Source organism: Haplochromis burtoni, unplaced genomic scaffold (assembly GCF_018398535.1).
Source record: "Haplochromis burtoni strain Fernald_Lab_line unplaced genomic scaffold, NCSU_Asbu1 Contig_416, whole genome shotgun sequence".
In the NCBI taxonomy this organism is placed as follows: Eukaryota; Metazoa; Chordata; class Actinopteri; order Cichliformes; family Cichlidae; genus Haplochromis; species Haplochromis burtoni.
The window spans coordinates 469,051-491,066 of NW_024582777.1; the positions used below are offsets into that span (position 1 = coordinate 469,051).

The following is a 22,016-nucleotide window of genomic DNA, read 5'->3' on the forward strand; positions in this document are numbered from 1 at the left end:
CAAGTCCATATGTTCAGAATGCACTAACTCAGTCCCAGTTCCAAGACATCAAAATTATAGTTTTGCAGTCCAAAACTGACAAGACATAATCATCTAATTTGGCAAAAGGCAGACAACAGTTAACAAGGTGAAAAAGGATGAGAAATAGGGAATGTTTTTAAAATTGAACCTAACTGGAGCGTGACCAAGACAGTAACTAGTCATCTATTTTGTCAACTGCTTTAAGGATCTGTCACCAGGGTGGCTTGCCCACTTACCTAACATGCATGTGCCAGTTTGCAACACAAAGCCTCATTACTGTGAAGCATACAAGCAATGCACTAGAATTATTCCTTAAGAATACTTAATTTGTATAGCACTAAATCACAGTTGCCTCAAAGTGCTTTATATTGTACGGAAAGTACTCTACAATAATACAGAGAAATTCCAACAATCAGACCAGCCCCTGTGAGCAAGCACTTTGGTGACAGTGGGAAGGAAAAACTCAGTTTTAACAAGAAAACACCTCCAACACAACCTGGTTCTGGGAGGGGCAGCCATCTGCTGTGACTGTTTGGGGGTGAGGGGAGGAAAACAGGACAAAAACATGCTGTGAAAAAGAGCCAGGGAGGATAAGGGAGGATTGAGGGTCACCAGATCCAGCCCTAATTATAAGCTTTGCAAAAAGGAAAGTCTTAAAGCCTAATCTTAAAGAGAGGGTGTCTGTCTCCTGAATCCAAGCTGGGAGCTTGCTCTACAGAAGAGTGGCTTGATAGCTGAAGGATCTGCCTCCCATACTACTTTGAAATATCCTAAGAAACACGAGTAAGCCAACAATCTGAGACCTAAGTGCTGTATTGGGGTCATCGTCACTCTAAGACAGGGTGTTATCTGGCTTCGTGGAACGATAAAGCTGGGTATCATCTACATAGCAGTGAAAATACATGCTATGCCTTGTAATTATACTGCCCAGGGTAAGGCTATATAGGAAGGATGTAATGTAAACAGAACTTGTCCTAACACAGAACCCTGTTTAACTCTACAATTAACCAATTAACATATCCACTAAAGGGGTCAACATTCTTGACAACGCTCTTTTACGAAGAGCCATTTTTAGCCATTAGTCCTTTGGACATAAGGCTGAAACTTCTTGTTCTCTTGCTGCTGTTTGTGCCTGTCCCTACTAAAGACAAGTAGCTCAATCAGCTCAGTCACTCTCCAACTTTTCTTTCTCTTCTCAGGGGGTGTCGCTCTTTGTTATGTGGGCGTGTCGCTCCTTGTGGCATCCTCAGCACATGTTCCAGACTTCTTAGGTGCTGTTTTTCAATGTGTTTTAGTGTTTCTTAAAAAATATTAGCTCATTTTAAATGTGATGCCAGAAAAACATTTAGTGGTACTTAAAAAAATGTTTAAGAAACATTTAGCAGCTAATTAGCTTAACTGTGCAATCTGTGTGCAAGAAACAGGGCGCTTCTCTGAGCCTGGTTCTGCTGGAGGTTTCTTCCTGGTAAAAGGGAGTTTTTCCTTGCTCATATGGGGTCATATGGTTGTTGGCATTGTTTGTTGGGGTTTTTTTGTATTATTGCAGGGTCTTTACCTTACAATATAACGTAAGGCAACTGTTACAGTGATTTGGCGTTATAAATAGTATTGAATAGAATTGAACTGAACTGAACTGACTTGAATGAAATTTAAAGTCAATATTGGATGCCTGTAAACTTTGGACCCTCAGTTGCAGTCTTGGTTGCGCCATTAAAAATCACTCCATGGTCTCAGGAACGCTTCCAGAAGTCACTGTCCAATAACACCGTGAACTGTGCTAGCAATAAATGCAGGTTAAAGCGCTATCATGCAAAGTATAAGCCAAATGGGATCGAGAAATTAAACAGTAGCAAACTGTTCTGTGGTCAGACAAATTTTAATTTCTTTATGGGAAATATGGATACTCTGCCTCAATAATTCTGATGTGTTGTTGCCATCAAAATCTAAATCAGCCAATTGTTCTCTTAAAACGTCACATTTTCTCAGTTTAAATTTTTAATGTTCTATTGTAAAATCATTGCATTCTGTTTTTATTTAGATTTCACACAGCACGCTGACAGATGATGCCACAGCTTCATTTACCATTTCAAATAATTTCAGTAACACCCTGTAGCTTTTAGATAAAATAGCATCCCTGGATGAATATACAGGACAAAAATTGGTTTTCAAAGAAATCAATTTCTAATGTAGTCAGCAAAATGTCTTTACATAGTCACACTGAAAACAATGAATAAAAGTAATAAATAGTGTAAGGATGTTAAAAATGTGCAGCTCACCAAAATAAAATGTTTGTGTCTGCACTTCCCTAAAACTCTACAACTGATATTGAATATGCATAGCTAACAAGAACCATGAACAAAACTAAGAAGACAACATTACTATTTCTATAATGAATGCACTGCATCTGAAACCTTAAAGCAGAAGACCACGCTGGTTACCAAACCCACACAGATCACCAAAATTGGAAGAAGATTGGAAAAAGGTTGCCTGGTCTAATTCATTCAGATGACAGGGTCCAAATTTGGCGTAAACTATGCATCAAAGGTTGACACTGAGTTCACTGTACTCAGACATCTCAGTCAAAGCATCTCAACATGAGGGCACTTTTATAATGTGGCAGAAGATGTAGTGGGAGATTCATGGACATGATGGATTTTTAACTGATAAATCTGCAGCAACTCAATGGTTCAGTGATGTCAATCTGGACAAGAATCTCAGCAGAAAGGTTCCAACACCTCAGTGAAGCTAAGAGAGGATCCAGGCCCTTTGGTCTGCTGAGTGCGTTGCTCTCTGGTAATATTAGTCTGCAAACCTGGAGCAGACACTGGGTGCCTGATTGTTGTGTTTGAAAGATAAAAACTAGACACGTTTCATGATTAAGTGAAAAAAATTAGTCTGCTAAAGTTTTACTTTTAACCAAGTAAAGTGCTCACTGGGACTCTAACGCTCTTACATGAGGAACACGAGATTCTGTTTTTTCTCGTTAGCGTGCAAAGAAAACAGTGGTTATCAAAAAAAGATGTTGTGGTGTAATTGGTTTAGATTGCACTACTCTGCCAAAATCACACAATACACAATAAGAAGGCCAAACGGTTACAGTATAATAACTCATACAACTATGATAACTCAAAGCAAAACACCCTGCACTAGTAGTTCAACTGCTATAGCAGTTGAACTACTAGTGCAGGGTGTTTTGCTTTGTTAGCTAACACCAACAACTGACATGTGTTAAATATTCCCACAGACTTTGTTACATGCTGCTTTTACTGAACATGTGTCTCTCTCTCTCTCACACACACACACACACGCGTGAACACACACAGTTTGTGGAGCCCAGTGAAATGATGTAACAGCTTACTTACTGTGCCGAAGGTGAAGAGACGAACCCAGTATTTATTAGCAGTGTGATTAAACTGTGAACATTTGTTCCAGAGACAGAATATAAAAGCACAAAATGATCTGCCTGTTTGACCTCACTTGGCTTGCAAAACTGTGCCAGCAAACTATGCCAGCAAAGCCATCTACTGGTTAATCAGTGCCAGAATCAACAGCTCAGCAGCTGGTATCTCTGCACAGTCAATCGCACACACCACGAATGACAAGTAGAAACATACAGCTGGCAGGTAAGGGGAGTGAGTACATCTAAGTACATTTGGAAACACTTTTTCAAGCCCTACATGCATCATGAAGTCCTAGGTGAGCAAAGAATCTGAAAGTACAGTAGTGCCGTAGCTATGGAGATAGAGAAAAAGCAAAATATGGCAAAATTTAAGAAAAAGCTAAATATAATACAATGAATAACACTTTGTGTTTCAGATCTCTGTGTTCTCTTATGTTTCTGTTTTTAATTTGTTTTAAACGCTGCTCTATTTTCCACTTCGTGGCCACAATCCATGGCCTGGATAGTAAACATAAAGCTACATTTCACTCGCAGTGTCAGCTGAGACCAAAAGTCATAATAACATGCAAATGTATCTTGGACAAAAGGATAAATTATAAAACACAAGAAAAACGTCGGCAGTTCAACGCTGTTACTGTGTACTAGTCAGTCAATGAACAGTCAATGTGTGTATAACGCAGGTCAGGTCAAAGTGGTCTTGAGCAAAAACAATGCACCCTGTATACGAACGTCACCTCTCACCTAATTCCCAGCCTGGGTCCTTCGAGGCCATCACATTCACTTCCATTCACAAAAAGTAAATACGTCCAAGAAATACAGCCTTTGATTTTAACTAGTGGGTTTCACTGAACCCAAGTGGACACCATGAGTTGAAACCTATAGCTCTTAAGTCAGGTAAGATGTCCATACATACAGACATCTGCCTTGCTGCAGGTAGATGGTTAAGATAAACAGAGACAGTAATTATGTATTTTCCATAATATGTTAGCATTATTTATCATTTAGCTTTTACCATCCAATTTTAGAAGTGCATGCAGGGCACTGTAGGTAATGTGTATGATGCTGAACATGATAATCACCTGATCTGACGAGAAGAAGCAAATATCTGCTCATCGCTGACATCAGATCCGAAGACAGCTTACACAGTAACTGAAGCTGCTGTTTTAAGCTTGGTATTTTGGTTCAAATACATTTCATAAATTTTTACTAGCGGTTTAAATCGGGAAATCTCTCTTAGCTGTACTGCCAAGGAGCAGAGATATGAAGCTATCCTATATGGAAAAGATATATATAAATCTTATAAAGTTTGTTTCTGTCTTGTGTGAAACTTGTATGAAAAGCATACAAGAGTAAAAACAGATATAAGATCCCTTGAAAAATTATATAAATGACTTGTATGTTTTGGATACTTACTAAAACAATATATGAAAGTAATGAGAAAGTGGCCACTTTCATGAGTAAATCATATAAGCCTTATATGATTTACTATATGAAGTAGGCCACATCTTAAGCAAGTCTTTTATAAGTTTTTACCATTTCTTTTCCATATGGGATAGAACAGACGATAATGTGTGTTCTCTGACATCAGAATCACAATCAGGAATTTAATTATCCTTAAGGAAATTATGTAGGGATATGTTGCTAGCAGAGATAGGCAGTAACGTGTTACTGTAATCCGATTACTTTTTTCAAGTAATGAGTAAAGTAAGGGATTACTATTGCAAAAAAGTAATTCGATTACTGTTACTTTCCCGTAAGCACGCTGCGTTACTGCGTTACTAAACCGTGATTTTGTGAGTGTCTCATGACAATGACGTATGAGCTGCCAACGTCCGTGGCAGCAACAGATGTGTGCAGACCAATAATGGATAATATGGAGTGTGGGAGAGAGTACAACCATGCAGCGTTTAAAGCGTGGAGGTACTGAACTGACATTACTTTGAGTTTGATTCTGTAAAAAGTGACAAAAACATTAGTGTGCGCTGTACACTCACACACTGTGTGGGAAGAAAACTTCTTTCTACAGCAAAAAATTGAACTTCAAACCTAGCACGCCGGCACGGGAATGTGAAACTCACAGAGAAACCCACAGATCCCCCAACTGACATGACTGCTGCGGCACTGGGCAAACCTCTGCCGGCCCCACTCCTGCTAAACAGGTGACAACAGATTTAAGAGGAACAGGACCTAGTGCAGCTGAATCTTTGATTTTATTTATCCTTTGCTGTGTTTTCATTGCATCTATTTGAAAGAGTGAGTGTAAACACAAAAATTATTACATTTTATATGCTGGAATATGCAGAAAATAGGTTTAAATGTTAAACAAATTTCTTCAAGTCAAAGACTGTTGCATATAATTAAATTTTTGCTTGATGCAATGTGCATCAAGTTTAAAGATTAAAACTAATAAAACAAGCTTTAAATTTATTCAGTTTTATATGATGGATTATGCATAAAAAAATAGAATTGGGCTGAAAGGTCTGTTGCTTTATGTATTCAGGTTGTGTACCATGTTTTTAAAAAATAAGTAACTAATTACTTTTGAAAATAAGTAATCACTAAAGTACTTACTTTCTTGGAAAAGTAATCAGTAATTAGTAACTAATACCTTTTTCAAGTAAATTGACCAACACTGGTTGTCAGGAGTGGAATGTACATGACATGTACATCTGGCAACTTTTTGCTAACACGGTGCTAAAACGTATTAGTCCTACGTGCTTTAGTGGGCTCGCTACTGAGTTCTTCTGCCCACTAGTGACCCAGAAATGACTTGAGTGTTGCTGTTGGGACTGCAGCTGGGTCATCTGCCGTCTGTCAACTGCAACTCCTCCTATGACTTAACTGCCTTGGAGGACAAACTCAGCATTGTAGGCAGTGTTGGGGAGTAACGGAATACATGTACCGCCGTTACGTATTTAGAATACAAAATATGAGTAACTGTATTCCGTTACAGTTACCGTTTAAAAAGGTGGTATTCAGAATACAGTTACTTTGTTGAAATAAATGGATTACACGGCGGTATTTTCCTGTTTCATATTGTCGCGGGTCAGGACTGTTTGGGTTTTGTTTGACAGCTACGTTCTGTCGTTCCAGGCGGCAGCGTTACGGTTGCCATGGTTACAGGGCGACGCTCTCTCTCTCTCTGCGACTGTGTGTTTCCTGGGTGAGAGAGCGCCTTTTCGTTGTTGTTGTTGTGCTAAGCTAACAGGCAGAATGCTACAAGCATAGCTCTAAAGAATGTAGCATCATGTTCAGTGTAGTCCGTGTTGCAGGGAGAATGGACTGCCATACACGTTATGTGTCTGTGAGCGCGAGGAGGGAGAAAAAGGGGAGTGGAAAGGTACGAGTTGTCGTTGAGGAAAAACGGGAGCTGGAAGCATGTAAATATAATAATAACCACTTCAGCCAAGAAGAGTGCCTGACGAGCCCAGTTGTAAGTAAGCTATTAAGACTCGACTGTACACCGTGTTCGTGTTTTCCTCCGAAAACAATAAGTTCCGTTGGAGCAGCCTTTCAACGCCTCTCTCTGTCTCTCACAAGAAAAATTGACCCACACAACAAAGTAAAGCTATTTTTCGGCTACGAGCCAACAGGGACCCCGCCATATTAGTCAGAGGTCCCTTTACTACGGTTCGGAGTCTCGGACCTTCAGTAACAGTAATAAATCACACAGCAATAGTACATTCACGTTGTTGTAAAAAGCATGATAATATATTAAGTAATCCAAAGTATTCAGAATACGTTACTCTCATTGAGTAACGTAACGGAATACGTTACAGAATACATTTTGGGGCATGTATTCTGTATTCTGTAACGGAATACATTTTAAAAGTAACCTTCCCAACACTGATTGTAGGACATGTTTGCTGTTATAAAGTGATTTCGCGTTTTAGCACAAATATCCGCACATATTTTCACCAACAACAAGCAGCTTGATAGCACGTGCAGTACTTAAAGAACGTTTGGAGCTACTTGCAAGGAATTTTGAGAATTCTTTTGTTAGATTTGTAGTGCAGTTTACTCATATGCATAATTAAAGCGTTATTGCATCCATGAAATACGACTTGCAAGAGCTAAGCACGACCAGATCAAAGTTTATGGAACAAGCAGCAGGAATGGAAAAGAAAATTAAACTGCTACAGAGACCAAACAGAAGATTCACAATTATAGTAAAGCTAACTGCCAACACTCTGCCTGACATTTCACATCCGAATATTTTCTCAGACTTGCCAAATTTAAACACACTGCTGTGCTCTAATTGATTGCAACTCTTCAGTATTTCTCAAAAAAAAAAAAAGCCAAACGTTCTAACTAAATGACTTCACACTTAATTTAAAAGACATAAAAAAAGAGTATAAACAACTCACTTAATTCCTAGAGCTGTGTGGCTCAACACTCAGGCTTTTACTATGAATAAAGCTCTTCTGTCAGAATGTTGTGCTCAAGTTTGAGCTTTGGACACACTGGTGCTCATGGCAGCTTTCCATGGTAAACCACCAGTCAGGCAACAAGGGGTCAAAGGACCCAGTGTTTAATTCCACTGCTTCCTTTCATTTACATATAATCAAGAACCGGGCTATTGAACAATCAGGACGGCTTTGCCTTTATTTTGCTCAAATTTTCATAAAAAGCTAAAATTGTTAAAACGTTTTAGTCTTTTAAGAAGATGCTACTAAAACAGAAAAAAAGAGAAAACATTAAGTACCATAATTTTTTATCAGTCAAGTAATGAAGGCATTTTTTTAACATCTAGACCCTGTAGGACCAAACTTTAAGGGAAAAACACAGACTAAAAAAGATCTTTTTTAGTTAAGTGGTTACTCATAATATCAGTTGTTTTGGGTAGTAAAAACAGAAAATAAAAAGCATGATGTAGAAGTCTATATTCACCTAAATGGGCATCTTTTATTTAATACATGCGCATACGGCCGCTTGGTTAGAAACAACCTTTGACAAAACCAAAGTTTCCTTAATGCAAAATGAAAGAGGCAGAGGACAGTGACACCATGCATCGTCCGGTGGACTTAAAAGTTTGGGAGTGTGTCGCTGCTTCAAGCTTATTGTCACTGCATAACCAGCCAGTAAATCACTTACATACCGTCTAAACTTTAAAGAGAAAAAATTCCCGAGTTAAAATAAACTTTTATAAATAAATACCCAACTAAATGTTGCATATGGCACAGTTCATTCTAAAGCTCAATACTGGACTTCATTTTTGAAAAGGTGCAGCATGTAACCCAAACTCATCTACCAGCCTCCAAAAGTGGCCAAAGTCAGTTTTTCCCCACCAACAAAAACATCTTTGTCGCAGAATCAAAAACCCCAAACACTTCTGACAATCTGTGAAAAGTAGGGGGTGCATTGCTGTTATACTTTAAACAAAAAAATCATGAGACCTAACCACAAATGGATTAAACTATGTCCTTCTTTAAGGCAGTATATTAAAAACTTGTTTATTCCTCTTGTATAAAGAAGCTCCCCCTGTCAGAAAAAGGCTCCCAGCCAGTAACACATACCGGAACACAAAGGCTCCCGGCAAAACTATTAGGCAGCCTCTATCCCTCCATTCTCTCAATCCCACAAAGCCGACAAGGAGCTGCTGGAGGACGAGAGGCCCGCCGAATTAAAGAGGTTGACAGATTACATGCATGCAGGAGTAGCAGGAGGAAGCTTCTGCTTCTGGTTTGCAGAGAAGTCGAAACAGAGAGACTACGGCAGAACGGACAGACTGATTACAGTGTCGGGATGTGGAGTCATTTTAGCTGTCACCTGTCACTGCTGCCACTCCATCTACCTGCCAGATGGGTTTGGCCCATTTACTGTAGCAGAGTTCTCCAGAGAAATATGCCACGTCCTGTGAAAGGCATTCCATTTTTCTTCTGAACCTTTTAAGCATCAAATTTAAGTGTAAAAGTAGCAAAAAAACCTCAGGGATGGTGTTAAATCAGTTAACACCAAGTGCTAAAATTTGATACGTGAGTATGTGCTCATTTCAGAGACGTGCTTCATAGCTTAACTCGTGATTCTAAAGTGCCTGTAGTTAAACCTGTGACAAACTGAGGACCTGTCCAGGGTGTACCCTGGGATAGACTCCAGCCTCACCACGACCCGGAATGGGATAAGTGGAGGGAAATGGGAAATTGATGAACGGATTAGTACTGCGAGTACTAAGGTACAAAGCTGGGACAACTGGCCCATCTATGCTTACTGTGTCACAAGTCAGTAGTACATGACTAGACCTATAGGCTACATTTTTCTACTTAGACACAACGATGAGAGAGGATTTCACACCTGCTGTCCCAGCAAGGTTTATTTGCCAAAAACAGAAACAAGCAGGGGTAAAGAAAGTTGAGGATGATAGGAGCTGTTGCTGAACTCTCTGTAATTCTTTTGTTGTTGTTATTTTCATTAATTATTAGCCTCAAATAAATGTGAAGCCCAAGAGCAGGAAAATAATTAAAAGTGGTGCAAAAAGTGGTGTTAAGTCTTTATAGCTAATTGCACCTTTATGTTTTTTCCTACTGTTATAAATTAATTATAAAAATTCTTATATCAAATAATTATCCACGATAACTTTGTCAGTGAGTTTACCACTTCCTGGAACTGCTAGCTATATTCACTGACCAATTATGTGACTTATTTCTGACTGTACCTTCAGTCAGACCATAAACAGACTCATCAGGAAAGGACTTGGTCATTAGGTGGTTGCCAACATCTGGTGGCCTTAAGACGCAGGTTAAAGTATTCCTGCAGTGGCCTAATTTTTCCAACCAGGAAGCTACATCCATCATTTTTGTCTATGAATCAGACAGTCAAAATAAATAACTGATCCTCTAATATTTATATTTTGTTGTTGCTTCCAGTGCCAACTGTTCTCTCTAAATATAAGCCCAGAACATCAAGCATCATTTGGGCTCAAGGGAGAATTGCTACACAACTAAAAAATTGTCCTGATCACAAGAAGAGAAGCTGGTGAAGCTGCTGGTTCCTGACCATCTAGAGGTGATCTTTTTTTTTTCATTCATTTTTCATTCATTTATTTGTTCATTTCCAGGCACAACAAATACCTATATTGAACATAAAATGCACAAAACAAAAAACAAAAATTGCCTGAAAAAGGAGTGGGACGAAGAAAACTTATTAAATCCCACCCCTATACTCACTCATCAACAAAAAAACAAAAAACAAATCTTGACCTATTACTTGCCTAATAGGTTACCACCATGGAGTTTTTTGCCTAACAGAGAACAGTATCAAAATGCAGTACTGGGAAAGAGTATATAGATTTTAAGATAACGTACAGTATTGTGCCTTCAGCCAGCCCTCAAGGCTTGCACACTTTTTAGTCAAAATAGGAAATTTATTGAAATGTGACATACATAGAAATACAGCATATACGGCAAAAACAGACTTTGTGCAATTCTAACAGGCTTGAAAGTTAACATGTGGTATGATCACCTTTATTCTTCAACACAGCCTGAACCTTGGAGGAGCTTTCTTGACATTTCTTTAAGAAGTCTTCAGGAATAGTTCTCCAGGCTTCTTTAAGAACATTCCAAAGCTCTTCCTTGGATTTTTATTGCTGTCTGTTTTCTTTCAAGATGATCATAAACTGCTTTGATAACATTGAGGTCTGAGCTCTGAGGAGGCCTAGTCCCTGGCTGAGAGTGTTCAGTTGTGTGTTTTTCTATCCTGGTTTACTTATATTGTATTGGGAGTGTTTGAAATCATTGTCAAGCAGAAAAATGGAGTAGTTGACAATGAGATACTTTCCAAATGGTATTGTATGTCGAATCTGTGCTTTTGACTGTACTTTGTTGCATTCGCAGGTTCATATTCCCATCAGTCCGTAAATTCCATCAGGATCTCCAACACAACTAAAATCCAGCACCAAACCATGACACAGCCTACATCATGTTTTATAGATGACTACACTCAGTGACCTCTCTTGACCTCCACGGCGAGACAATCTGAGCAAAAACTTCAAAGTTCTGTTGCAAACGTTTGTTAGTCCAGTTCCCTTCCTTAAGAATGGCCTTCCATTGAGACAAGTTTTGATGAGACTTTGTAGAACAGTAGAAGGATCAACTGAAGGACCTGATGTATACTAGTGGTGCAACGGATCACGAATGATCCGTAATCCGAACCGATCCCACTCCACGGTTCGGCACGCACGTGATCCGAAGATTCGAAAAAGGAAAAAAAGTATGTGTATGGTGCGTGGTGGGTCTGTCAAGGGATAGTTATGGCCAGCACTAGCAGTCCAAGTGGAGGAGCAGAGGAATTTGCAGTATTTAAGCAGCCCTTTGCTGCCCAGTCCGACCGGGCTAAAGCTATTACAAAAGCTACTGGGGTGTTTAGCTGCAGACGGGAGGCCGTATTCCGTTGTGCAAAACAAGGGGTTTAAACTATGATGAACGTGCTTGAGACACGCTATGATATCCCGCAAGATCGTTCCAAGCATGTATGAGCAGGAAAAGTTTAAAGTTATGGCTGAACTGTCCCAGGCATCTTCTGTTGCTCAACTACAAATGGGCAGACCTCCAGGGAAACGGAAAGCTACGTGACCGTGACCGCTCATTATATCACAGCGGAGTGGTAGATACAAAGCCCTGTAGTGCTCTATATTTTACCTTAATTTGTTTTTATATAATTGCGTGGAATGAGTCTTGAGTTGAGTATACCATAAGCAATTATAGTTGAGTTTTTTAAAAGGCAAAAATACTTAAATAAGTATTTAAATAATGTTAAAATTTTGTCTTTTTTGTCTTTTTTTTTGCTGATCCGAAAATTGATCCGATCCATGACTTAAAACCGTGATCCGAACCACGAGATTTTTGAGCCGTTGCACCACTAATGTATACCATAAGCAATTATTAAATTCAGGCTTTCTTCCATAGTTTGCCTTTTGTCCTGTCTCTCTGCCCCTAATTCCACTGCAATAAGCCTAGGCTGCTGGGTTTCCCATGACGCAATGAACCATTCTTCTTCATGCTCCTCTTTTCACTCTCTATGTGTTTATACTCCCGTCTGCATTTAATCATTAGCTATTATTAATCTCTGGCTCTCTTCCGCAGTGTGTCTATTGTCCTGTTTCCTCCTCCCCAACCAGTCGTGGCTGCTCCTCCACGAGCCTGGTTTTGCAAGAGGTTGAGGTGACTGTTGTAATTTTGTGCTGTATAAAAAAAAATAAATTGAAAATTGAATTGAAGTGAAGTGAACCTTGTGGCAACAGTTGTGACTGCTATATAAATAAAATTGAATTGAGTTGAATTAAAGAGAATTCTTTTTTTCTTAAGGACATGAACTTCAGACACTATTCGTCTGCAGTAGATACAGTGCCTTGAAAAAGTATTCATAACCCTTAAACTTTTCCACATTTTGTCCTGTTAAAACTACAAACTTAAATGTTATTGTAAATTTATATGACAGACCAACACAAAGTAGTGCATACTGTAATTGTAAAGTGGAAGTGATGTCATACATGGTGCTCAAAATTCGTTATAAATGAAAGTCTGAAAAGTGTGAAGTAGGTTTGTATTCAGTCCTCCTGAGTCAAAACCATACCAAACCACCTGTCACTGCAGTTACCATGGGCATGTCTCTACCAGCTTTGCACATTCAGACTTCAATTTTTGCCCATTCTTCTATGAACAATAGCTTCAGTTCAGTCAGATTGGATGGAGGGCGTTTATGAACACCAATTTAAAAGGCTTGCCACAGATTCTTTTGCATTTTAACAGGGACATGTGAGTATACTGTGATTAAGGGGAACCCCCATCACAGTCTCAAGTCTTTTGCAGCCTCTAGCATGACTTCTTACAGGATTGACCTGTATTTAGCACCATCCATCTTCCCATCAACTCTGACCAGCTACCCTGTTCCTGTTGAAAAAAGGCACCACTGCATCATGACGCTACCACCACCATGCTTCACAGTGGGAATGATGCATTCAACCTGCCATTCTTCCATAAAAGCCAGATTTGTGGAGTACATAAGTAATAGTTGACTAGGTTCTCCCAGTTGAGCTCAAAATCACCTCGTTTGTAGAAAGATTCCATTTGATGCCAGTCAAACTCTGTTATATATCTAAAAATAGAAATGAGAATAAATTATACGGTTTTATTGCTGGCTGGTAGCAAAAGACTGCAAAAGATACAGTTTTGAATTGGCTCCTTGCTAAGCCATCTATTATGTGTACACACAATGCTGGTTCATCCCTTGAGACAAGTGCCTTTCATGATTATTCCTCTAAAAATAGTCAACTACAAGGATTGGCCTGTAAATGAGTGGAAAAGCAGCCAATGCCCAAAGAAAAACTTGAAAGACCTTCAGAAAGCCTGGAGAACTACAGCTCAAAACCACTTTTTTTGTTTTAAATCTCAAGTCTGGTTCCTTGGGAGCAAAAAATAGAGAAATTACATGTGGGTCAAGACTTTTGCACAGCACTCTACACTTTGACATACATTTTAAACTGATTTACAGAGGCCACGATGACAGACAGAAGTTATTTTCCATGAGCAAGAACTGAGTCTGGTAACCTATCAAAGGTATTCACTGCGGTATCATTTTACAACTTTAGTTTCTGACGGGTCTTCACAAAATTGAGAAATAAAGGTCACTAGAGGCAAAATTTGGTTAAGAAAGTAACTAAGTAGATGAATAAGATCTAGTGAGAGCAGAGTGGGCAATCTGCATAATTTGGCTAATTTGAACATGTAAAATAATTTACAAATGTGCATTTCCTAACCTGAGCAAACAGTGATCATTTAATGCAAAAATGTTTAATATCAACCTAACAAATATAATCTTTTTCACTTTAAAAATGTAGTACGTGTGAACGAAACCCCTGATATGCATGGATCATGTCACATGTGCACACAGGGTATCGGTAATTGTAAGCTGAATTCAAAAGCTACCAGAAAACATCTAAGAGACCGGTGCATTCATGCATTACCCTAAATGACACTGACTTGTTTTTTTTAAATAAAGTGGTTAGCTCATGGCCTCTTGATTAAAAAGCAAAGAGAAAATCAACAAACTATCTATAGTATTCAGTTTGTGTTAACATATGATTATGGTTACATGATTTTAAACAAGTTTATCTGCTAATAGTGGACAAGTTATCCTGTTAACATGTACAAGTTTATCTGCTAAGCAAACAAGCAGGCGGTACACAGAAAAAATAGGGCTATCCTGGTGGATCATCTTCTGAAGTAAGTATATGCTAACTAGCCTCTTTGAAAAAATATATATATTTACATGGTAGAGGACAGTTATGTTATGTTTTGTGTAAAAGTATTTGCGTTTTTGTTACACAAATTGTAATACAACACAAAGAAAACTCAAGTAAATACACACCTGACTCTATATGGAAAAGTAACTGATTCCTAAACTGGATAACTGGTTTATCCAGGAGCAATCACCTGATTTGTGGAGCAGAAATAACTTAAAAACTAACACATCAAAGAAGCCCCACTCACCTGCTGGCCACATCTTTTACTTGAAAGGGGCAGCCAATCAGGAGAAAGCTGGCATAAAAGGGAAAGGAATGAAATAGCATTGAGAGGGCTACATCAGTGCTCATCTTAATTACATGAGGATTATTTGCAGTTGTGAATCATGCAAAACTAGTAGAATCAAATAATAAAAATATAGAAAATCAGAAATGAGCGCAATAGGGCCCCTTTCACTTTAACATTGTGTCCACTGTATAGTCTTTAGAGGCAACACAAAAGAATATAAATGGCAGCTGTTTAACTGTATAAACTAAAAGATATTTCTGAACATCAGGGTCACTGATCTCCAACGTAATGGATAGTCAAAGTAGCTAAGGACGCTGATAATTGGCTGGAAATGTAAGATAATTTTAGAGTAAGCAAACACTGTGAAGTTCTCTTTTTAATTAAGCAAAACTGCACATGGATGTATCCATGTGATTAAAATATCTGAGATAACATTACCAATAACTTTTCTGATTACATTTACCACACAAATTCAACGGAAATCATTACAAATGTGAACTGTGAAAATAATGCAGCACTCAGCAGCACCAGTAACAGCACAATAAGTCATAAACGCACGCACCAGTGCATGACCATAAGTCATCAGATACACCTACTCCAAGTCAGGTTGTCAAAAAACATCAACACTCAGATACAAATATATGTATTAAAGAGTCAGACAGAGAGTCCAGAGTGACAAGAACCAATCCGAGCAAACTGAATTAAATCCACAGCAGAGCCGAATGAGACAGTTTCAGGCGTCAGCAGCTGTTTGTAGCCTGAACTGCAAAGTGAAGGAGAGCAGTTTTCAACTTTAGATGCCGGCTGCAGGCAAATACGCCCAAGATGATAAACTTTAACAATAATAATATAACAACAATAATTTATTCAAACGTGCTACTTGTTTTGTTGCAGCCAGTCTTTCTTTCTTTCAAAGTCAGCGCTCTGTGTTTAATATCTTTGTTTAATTTTTGTTTTTATACCACACTTTACCCAAAGTTTATAAGGCTTCCATAACACTCTTCTTCTATAGTAATGAAATTATTTAGATGTATTGTGATGTTTGTTGAATCCTTTGTATACCAGTGTTTTTAAAATATATTTTACCTTCACAGGGCATAAAGGAATGATCTAAATAATTGATAAAATGAAAAAAAATCTCTTAAACTTATTATACTTATTTTGTTAAATGTAAATGGGAAGCAGCTAAAAATTAACAACTAGTAAACTAACAACTAACAAGTTAACCTTTTCAAAATATGGATTCTTTACCATTACTTTGATTGTTGCAGAATTAGGTCAAACTTTTCACCTGAGGTACCGACATCTAACAAAACCCATTCATTGTGTTCAGTGCCATTTTAAGGTGCCAAATTGCTTCTAATAACGGTAACACATACATTTCCACCAAAAATCAGCAAAGCTACTTAAAGTCTGTTGTTTCAGTTAAACAATGCTGTTCAACCTGGAAATCTCAGCTAAACTCTGTGCACCAGTTATAAATGTGCCAATGATGAGGAGGTTTACTGACACAGTGGCGCTGTGCTTCGTTTCGAAGCAGTCAGCTTTCTCTTTTTTGGGATGGAATCACACTATGATTCACAATTTTCCCCACAGATTTAGTTGAAGTCAGGTAATCACATGAGTGGTTTTTCATATGGTTGCCTGGATACAATGCTGGTCACTTCAACTAAATGCTAAAAGGGCCAACTCACAAATCTGTGCAACCTGCTTTTGCTTTGATTTCTATTCAAGTTCTAACTGGAAGTGACAACTCGCATGGCTCATATGATGGGAGAACTGTGCTATTCCTGGCTGCTAAGATTTTTTTTTCCATGGAAAGCAGATTATGAGCCAAATTAAGATAATCTGTAATATAAAATCATCAAATAATCCACCTTTTCAAGATGTAGTTTAGCTGGATGCATTTGAAATCCTGGGCGAGCTACAAAAATTCTAAATGGCAAATCAACAATTCCTGTAAGTTTCCACCTATAAAATATATTAAATGATAAATACATTTAAAACAATCTGCACCCACACACACACACACACACATGCAGGTTTATATCCACCAGTACTGTTCTTTAGTCTGAAATACATCTATAAGCATGTCATCAAACATTCATCAAAGCTAAAATGTGCCAAAATAGATGGCGAAAAAAGAGAAAACAAGAAAAAATAACCCTAAAGTCAGTTAAAACCCCAGCTAATAAATAAATTCTTTCATTCTTTGATATATAAAAAAATAACACGTGATAGCGCCTCCACAAGCCAACAAGCAATTACCAGCAGATCGGCTGATGATCAAACCATCAGCAGTAACACTGTTCATTACGAAGTACATCCATAAAGAGGATGCCACGCCCAAGGTTCAAATTGCCAACAAGACTTGTTTCCCTCCCAAGAGCAACACAATAAGAAAAGCTAAATTACAAGTAAATCCTAATAAAGACGCCAGATTCTAGAATACCAGTCCTCCGTCAAATAAAGGACAAAGCTATCACTAAGCGCTCTCACTTGCCACACCTGAGAGAGGGAGTGGATGAGTGAAGGAGGAAGGAGAGAGAGCAAAGAAAAGGGAGAGGAAGTAAACACAAGGAGAGGGCGGGTAATAGTCCAGCACACTGAGTGAGCATTAAAGATGCTGAATAAAGCCGCTGCCTCGTGAAAGATATAAGTTTTGGAGTGTGCACTGTTTAAATCTGCAGTGCAGTCTTCTTTAAATTAGTGCACGACTATGACCCAAATGCGTGTGGTGTATACCTTTACAAAAGTTGTAACGTGACAATACAGTATTTTGCTTTACTTTTATTTTATACGTCTAAAACAGTGCTCTTGCTTTGGATTCTTCCTGTCCACAATCTGTTTCATGCAGAAATACACACTGAAGAAAATTAGGCTGTCTGAAAGGATTAAGAATAACAACTGTTTTTTGTTGTTGTTGATCATCATAAATAAAATGCTGATGATTTTACATTTAGTCAGACTGATGAAACCTGTCAAAGATTCTTGCACTTTAAAGCGTCTGTTAACATGTGTACCCCATGAGAGAAGGGCGGGACAACCATCAAGGATTCGACGTTACAAAAGCAAAAAACCTGTCAGTCTGCAACTTTCAATACACGAGTTTGACGCCCAGTTTCAGATTAACAGACATCAGAAGCCAAATGAAACTAGTTTCCTTCTGAAATGAATCATTATCGAGCATTCTGAACATGTGCAGTTTGATCTTCTCTCCGTGGCGCTACAAAGCACGGCACACAGTCCTCTTACTGGTGCTACACCTGCCTGCAGGGAGAAGACTGCAGCACACCTCTTATGGGCTCACTAGTGCCATGTTTTAGTCACATAGTGTTCTCGTGTATATCGGGTGACGGACGACCTGTGGGCTGCATTGGGAGGAGGTGGGGGTTGGGGGGAGCAGAGTGACCTTGAAGAGTTTTCGTTGCCAAACTGTGGAATTCTTTTCAATGGGAATGAAAACCGGAGATCGGAAGGGGATGTACACCGAGCCTGAAATCTTATTTCTAGTAACGGCAGGACTTCCCTCCATCCTCCCCTCCACACACACACACACACACGTGCATATTTTCATCTCCCACACAGCTAAGTTATTCGCGAGTGGAAAAGGAATCTGGTATTTACAGTAACAGCCAGATTATAATTACACTGTGAGCAGTCTCAAGGCTGTGGAGAGGAGGCTGCCAGGCTTACATCCACTGTGCGGCCTGAAGAACACAAGCAGATAGTCAGTTTTGTTGATGTGATAAACTAATCGCCAGGGCCGTCTAAAGATTAGAGTGCAAATCCTCACATAAAAACCACAGCAATGCTGTAATAAGACGTGGAAGAACGTCTTTAATGCACGCTCCTGAGAGGACAGGATTAAGAAAAGGGAAACTTGAAAATACAGCAAAGCCACATTTAAGGTTCAGAACACACACACACACACACACACACACGTATCAGGCATCTGCAGGATGAGTCTAAGAACATGTCTTTATTTTATGTAGGAGATGTTTGATTAACTGATGTGACTGGATTGATTCACAACCACCGTTTGTTTTTTAAATATATACATTTTAGCTGCACAGAGGAAGATTTAAGATTTAAACTGAATGCAGTACAACTGTGAAGAAGGACAAATTAAACCAGAATCCTCTTTAGAATGGAGTTTTTAAAAGATGGAACTAGAATGACAAAATCTAATGAAAAATATTAACTAATTTTTGCCTTTTTGTGTATATATATATATATATATATACCTGCTTCCTTTATTTTGTTTTGGGGGCTTTTGTTGAATTTATGCCCTTTATAGGTTGAATACAAATTCTGACAAATACAAGGAATCGCAATTAAAACATTTCATTGAATAAGATACTGAAATTGGGCACAAAACATCAGCAGGAGCCTTTACAGCTCCACTCTTTTTATTATTTGATGTGTCTGGGAAAGTTTTAGAAAATTAAAACAAAAAAAAACTTCATTTTTGCTGGTGATGACAAAAGTCTCAACTTCTCTTAACTGACTGCGTGAAAAAGCCTGGCTTCTTCCTATAAGAGCCACATTAAACTAATGGCAACCCAAAAGGTTAAGTGGTATGATTTTTCTCCTAATTCAACTTTTTTTATTTTATGTAATCTATACCAACCTCTGTGCTGTGAGCCAATACAGTCCGCAACCAAAGACCAAACCTTTTCAGAAAAATGTCAGTCTTACCTCTTAAAATTCCCTAACAACTGAGCAAACTAATGTACTGTAATGTGACAGTAAATGTTACACATGTCTCCCTTCAACTCTGCTCACACTGCACGCCTCATAATTGCAAAAGCATATTTTATGGTTGAGAGCAATACAATGAGATATTTTATGCTTACACATCTCCTACACAGTAAATTTAAGCTTAATTGAACCTTTTGCCTTTATTGGCAGAAAGTCTGTCGCAGCAGTTTTACCCATGTCAGTCAAACCATGAACTCTCTGAGATCGGTAAAGTTGGTCGGTTAGAGCACAATCAGAATTGACTGTTGAACCGAGCAGAGATGCACCTGTTACACTGGGAACGATCCGGTCAGTTTCACTCCTCCCTTCCGCGCTGCGGTCACTCTCTGCTCATCTCAGTGGAAAAGAAATCACATCTTACTTTTCTCCATTTCACGAACCTGTCCCGGGAACATATCAGCTGCTGTTTCTGCCGCTTTACTTCTTTGGGTTAAACGTCAAAGTCGCCGCAAACACTCAATAAACGAAAGCGTAAAAGTGAAACTATAAACTACGCGGCACGTGCACCTCGGCTCTTATTCCTCCGCGTTATTCCTCCACGAACTTTTTCCTTGATGGTGTGTCAATAATATTTCCACTCAATCCCTCTCCAGCCCACAAAATCCTACGTTTAAGGTTTGTCCCATTCGGAGACGTCACTGGACACGCCTTCTCGGAGCTTAGCGCGCAATAGGAGGAGGCTCGGAAACTGAGCTGTGTTCCAACACGGAGAATTAAGCCCCCGAGTGCGTGTGTGTCCGCACACGTTACTCCTCAGGAGCTGTTTGTCGTGTAATAAAAGAGACCACCTCGGTGCTGTGATGGAGTCCAGACTTTATCTCTGTGATTTCCGCGCAATCTTCACCTGTTCTGAGTTCATGATTGCAAAAAAGGAGCACAGCAAAAGCATGAGTCCACCAAGGCCCACAGAACACCAGCTGTGCGCCAGTGATGCTCATGTTGAACTGCCAGATATCGTAAAAAGAAGGTAAAGAGCATGACAGGAATAAATCTCCACAGAGCAACCTAGACACGCACGCACAAAGCAACGAGTTTCAGTAAAATGCAACTGAAATTTATAACATCAAAGGTTTTTTTTTAAATTAAAATCATGAATCATTAAGTATAAACTTGATTTATACAATCAAGTAAATTTCATTTAAGCAGATTCTATTCAAGTTAACGTTTTAGCACTTACAATATAATCATATGAAAACTTACATGTAATTAATTCTTTAGAACTGAAGAAGCCTCTTGCATGAGACAACAACAACAACAACAACAATCTTTATTTATAGAGCACATTTAAAAGCCAAGGGCATGCCAAAGTGCTTTACATCGAGGTGTATGTGTGAGGTCAAGCAATGGCTTCTGGCAAATACTCTTATCCTTAATGATAAGAAAACTGAAATTATGATCTTTGGTAGTGACGCTCTCCGTGCCAAACTTCATGATGCCTTTGGTTTTCTCACTAGCTCCTTTTCTGACACTGTTAGGAATCTGGGTGTGCTACTTGACAGCTCATTTAAACTTGATAAACAAGTGTCTGCTGTCGTCAGATCCAGCTTTTACCAACTTCGCCTTATTTCTAAGGCCAAACACTATATCCCGCACAATGATCTGGAAAAGCTCATCCATGCCTTTGTAACGTCAAGGCTAGATTATTGTAATTCACTTTATTTTGGTCTCCACTCTACCCTTCTACATAGATTACAGACAGTCCAGAATGCCGCTGCACGCATTCTAACTAAAACTAAGAAGTTTGCTCACATCACTCCCGTCCTTGCTGATCTGCACTGGTTGCCTGTGAAATTTCGTATTCAATTTAAAATTCTGTTGCTTACTTTTAAAATTACTAATAACACAGGACCAAGCTATCTTAAGGAACTCTTAAACTCATATGCTCCTGCGAGGGCTTTAAGATCATCCTCACAGTTATTGTTGGTTCAGCCCAGATCTCGTTTGAAGTCTAGAGGTGATCGAGCGTTTGCTCTAGCTGCACCTGAGCTGTGGAATAATCTCCCAATTGGCATCCGGGCGTCTGATTCTATTCAATCTTTTAAATCACGGCTTAAAACATATTTGTTTGAACTTGCTTTTTCTACCAGTTAAATACTGGCCTTGTTTGCAGTGAGTTATTCTATTAATTTTTCTGTTTGTCTTGCGTTGTCTATGCTCTCTATCACTGTGTTTGATGGTACAGCGTTACTTTGCTATAGCTATGTGCTATAGTTTACTCTTATTAGTGGTTTTTACCTGTGAACATAATTCCACACTTATATGACTCTGATATTATAGTGTTAATTGTTTTATTCTTTTATTCTTTC

General features: G+C 38.8%; 1 protein-coding gene across 3 annotated transcripts in view; it reads right to left on the bottom strand.

Annotated features, from left to right (window-relative positions):
- Positions 1–20,611, bottom strand: part of LOC102296173 (estrogen receptor beta) — a 61,157-nt gene extending 40,546 nt beyond the window's left edge. Inside the window, exon 1 of one of the 3 annotated variants that reach the window (XM_005948852.3) lies at positions 20,091–20,611. In XM_005948852.3, coding sequence (XP_005948914.1) covers positions 20,091–20,105 — 15 coding nt within the window. In that variant the 5' untranslated portion in view covers positions 20,106–20,611. Of the gene's footprint in view, positions 1–7,788; positions 10,513–19,976 lie in introns of those variants that run through there. The other 2 variants (XM_005948853.3, XM_005948854.3) reach the window with 2 other exon arrangements.
- Positions 20,612–22,016: the final 1,405 nt, after the last annotated feature.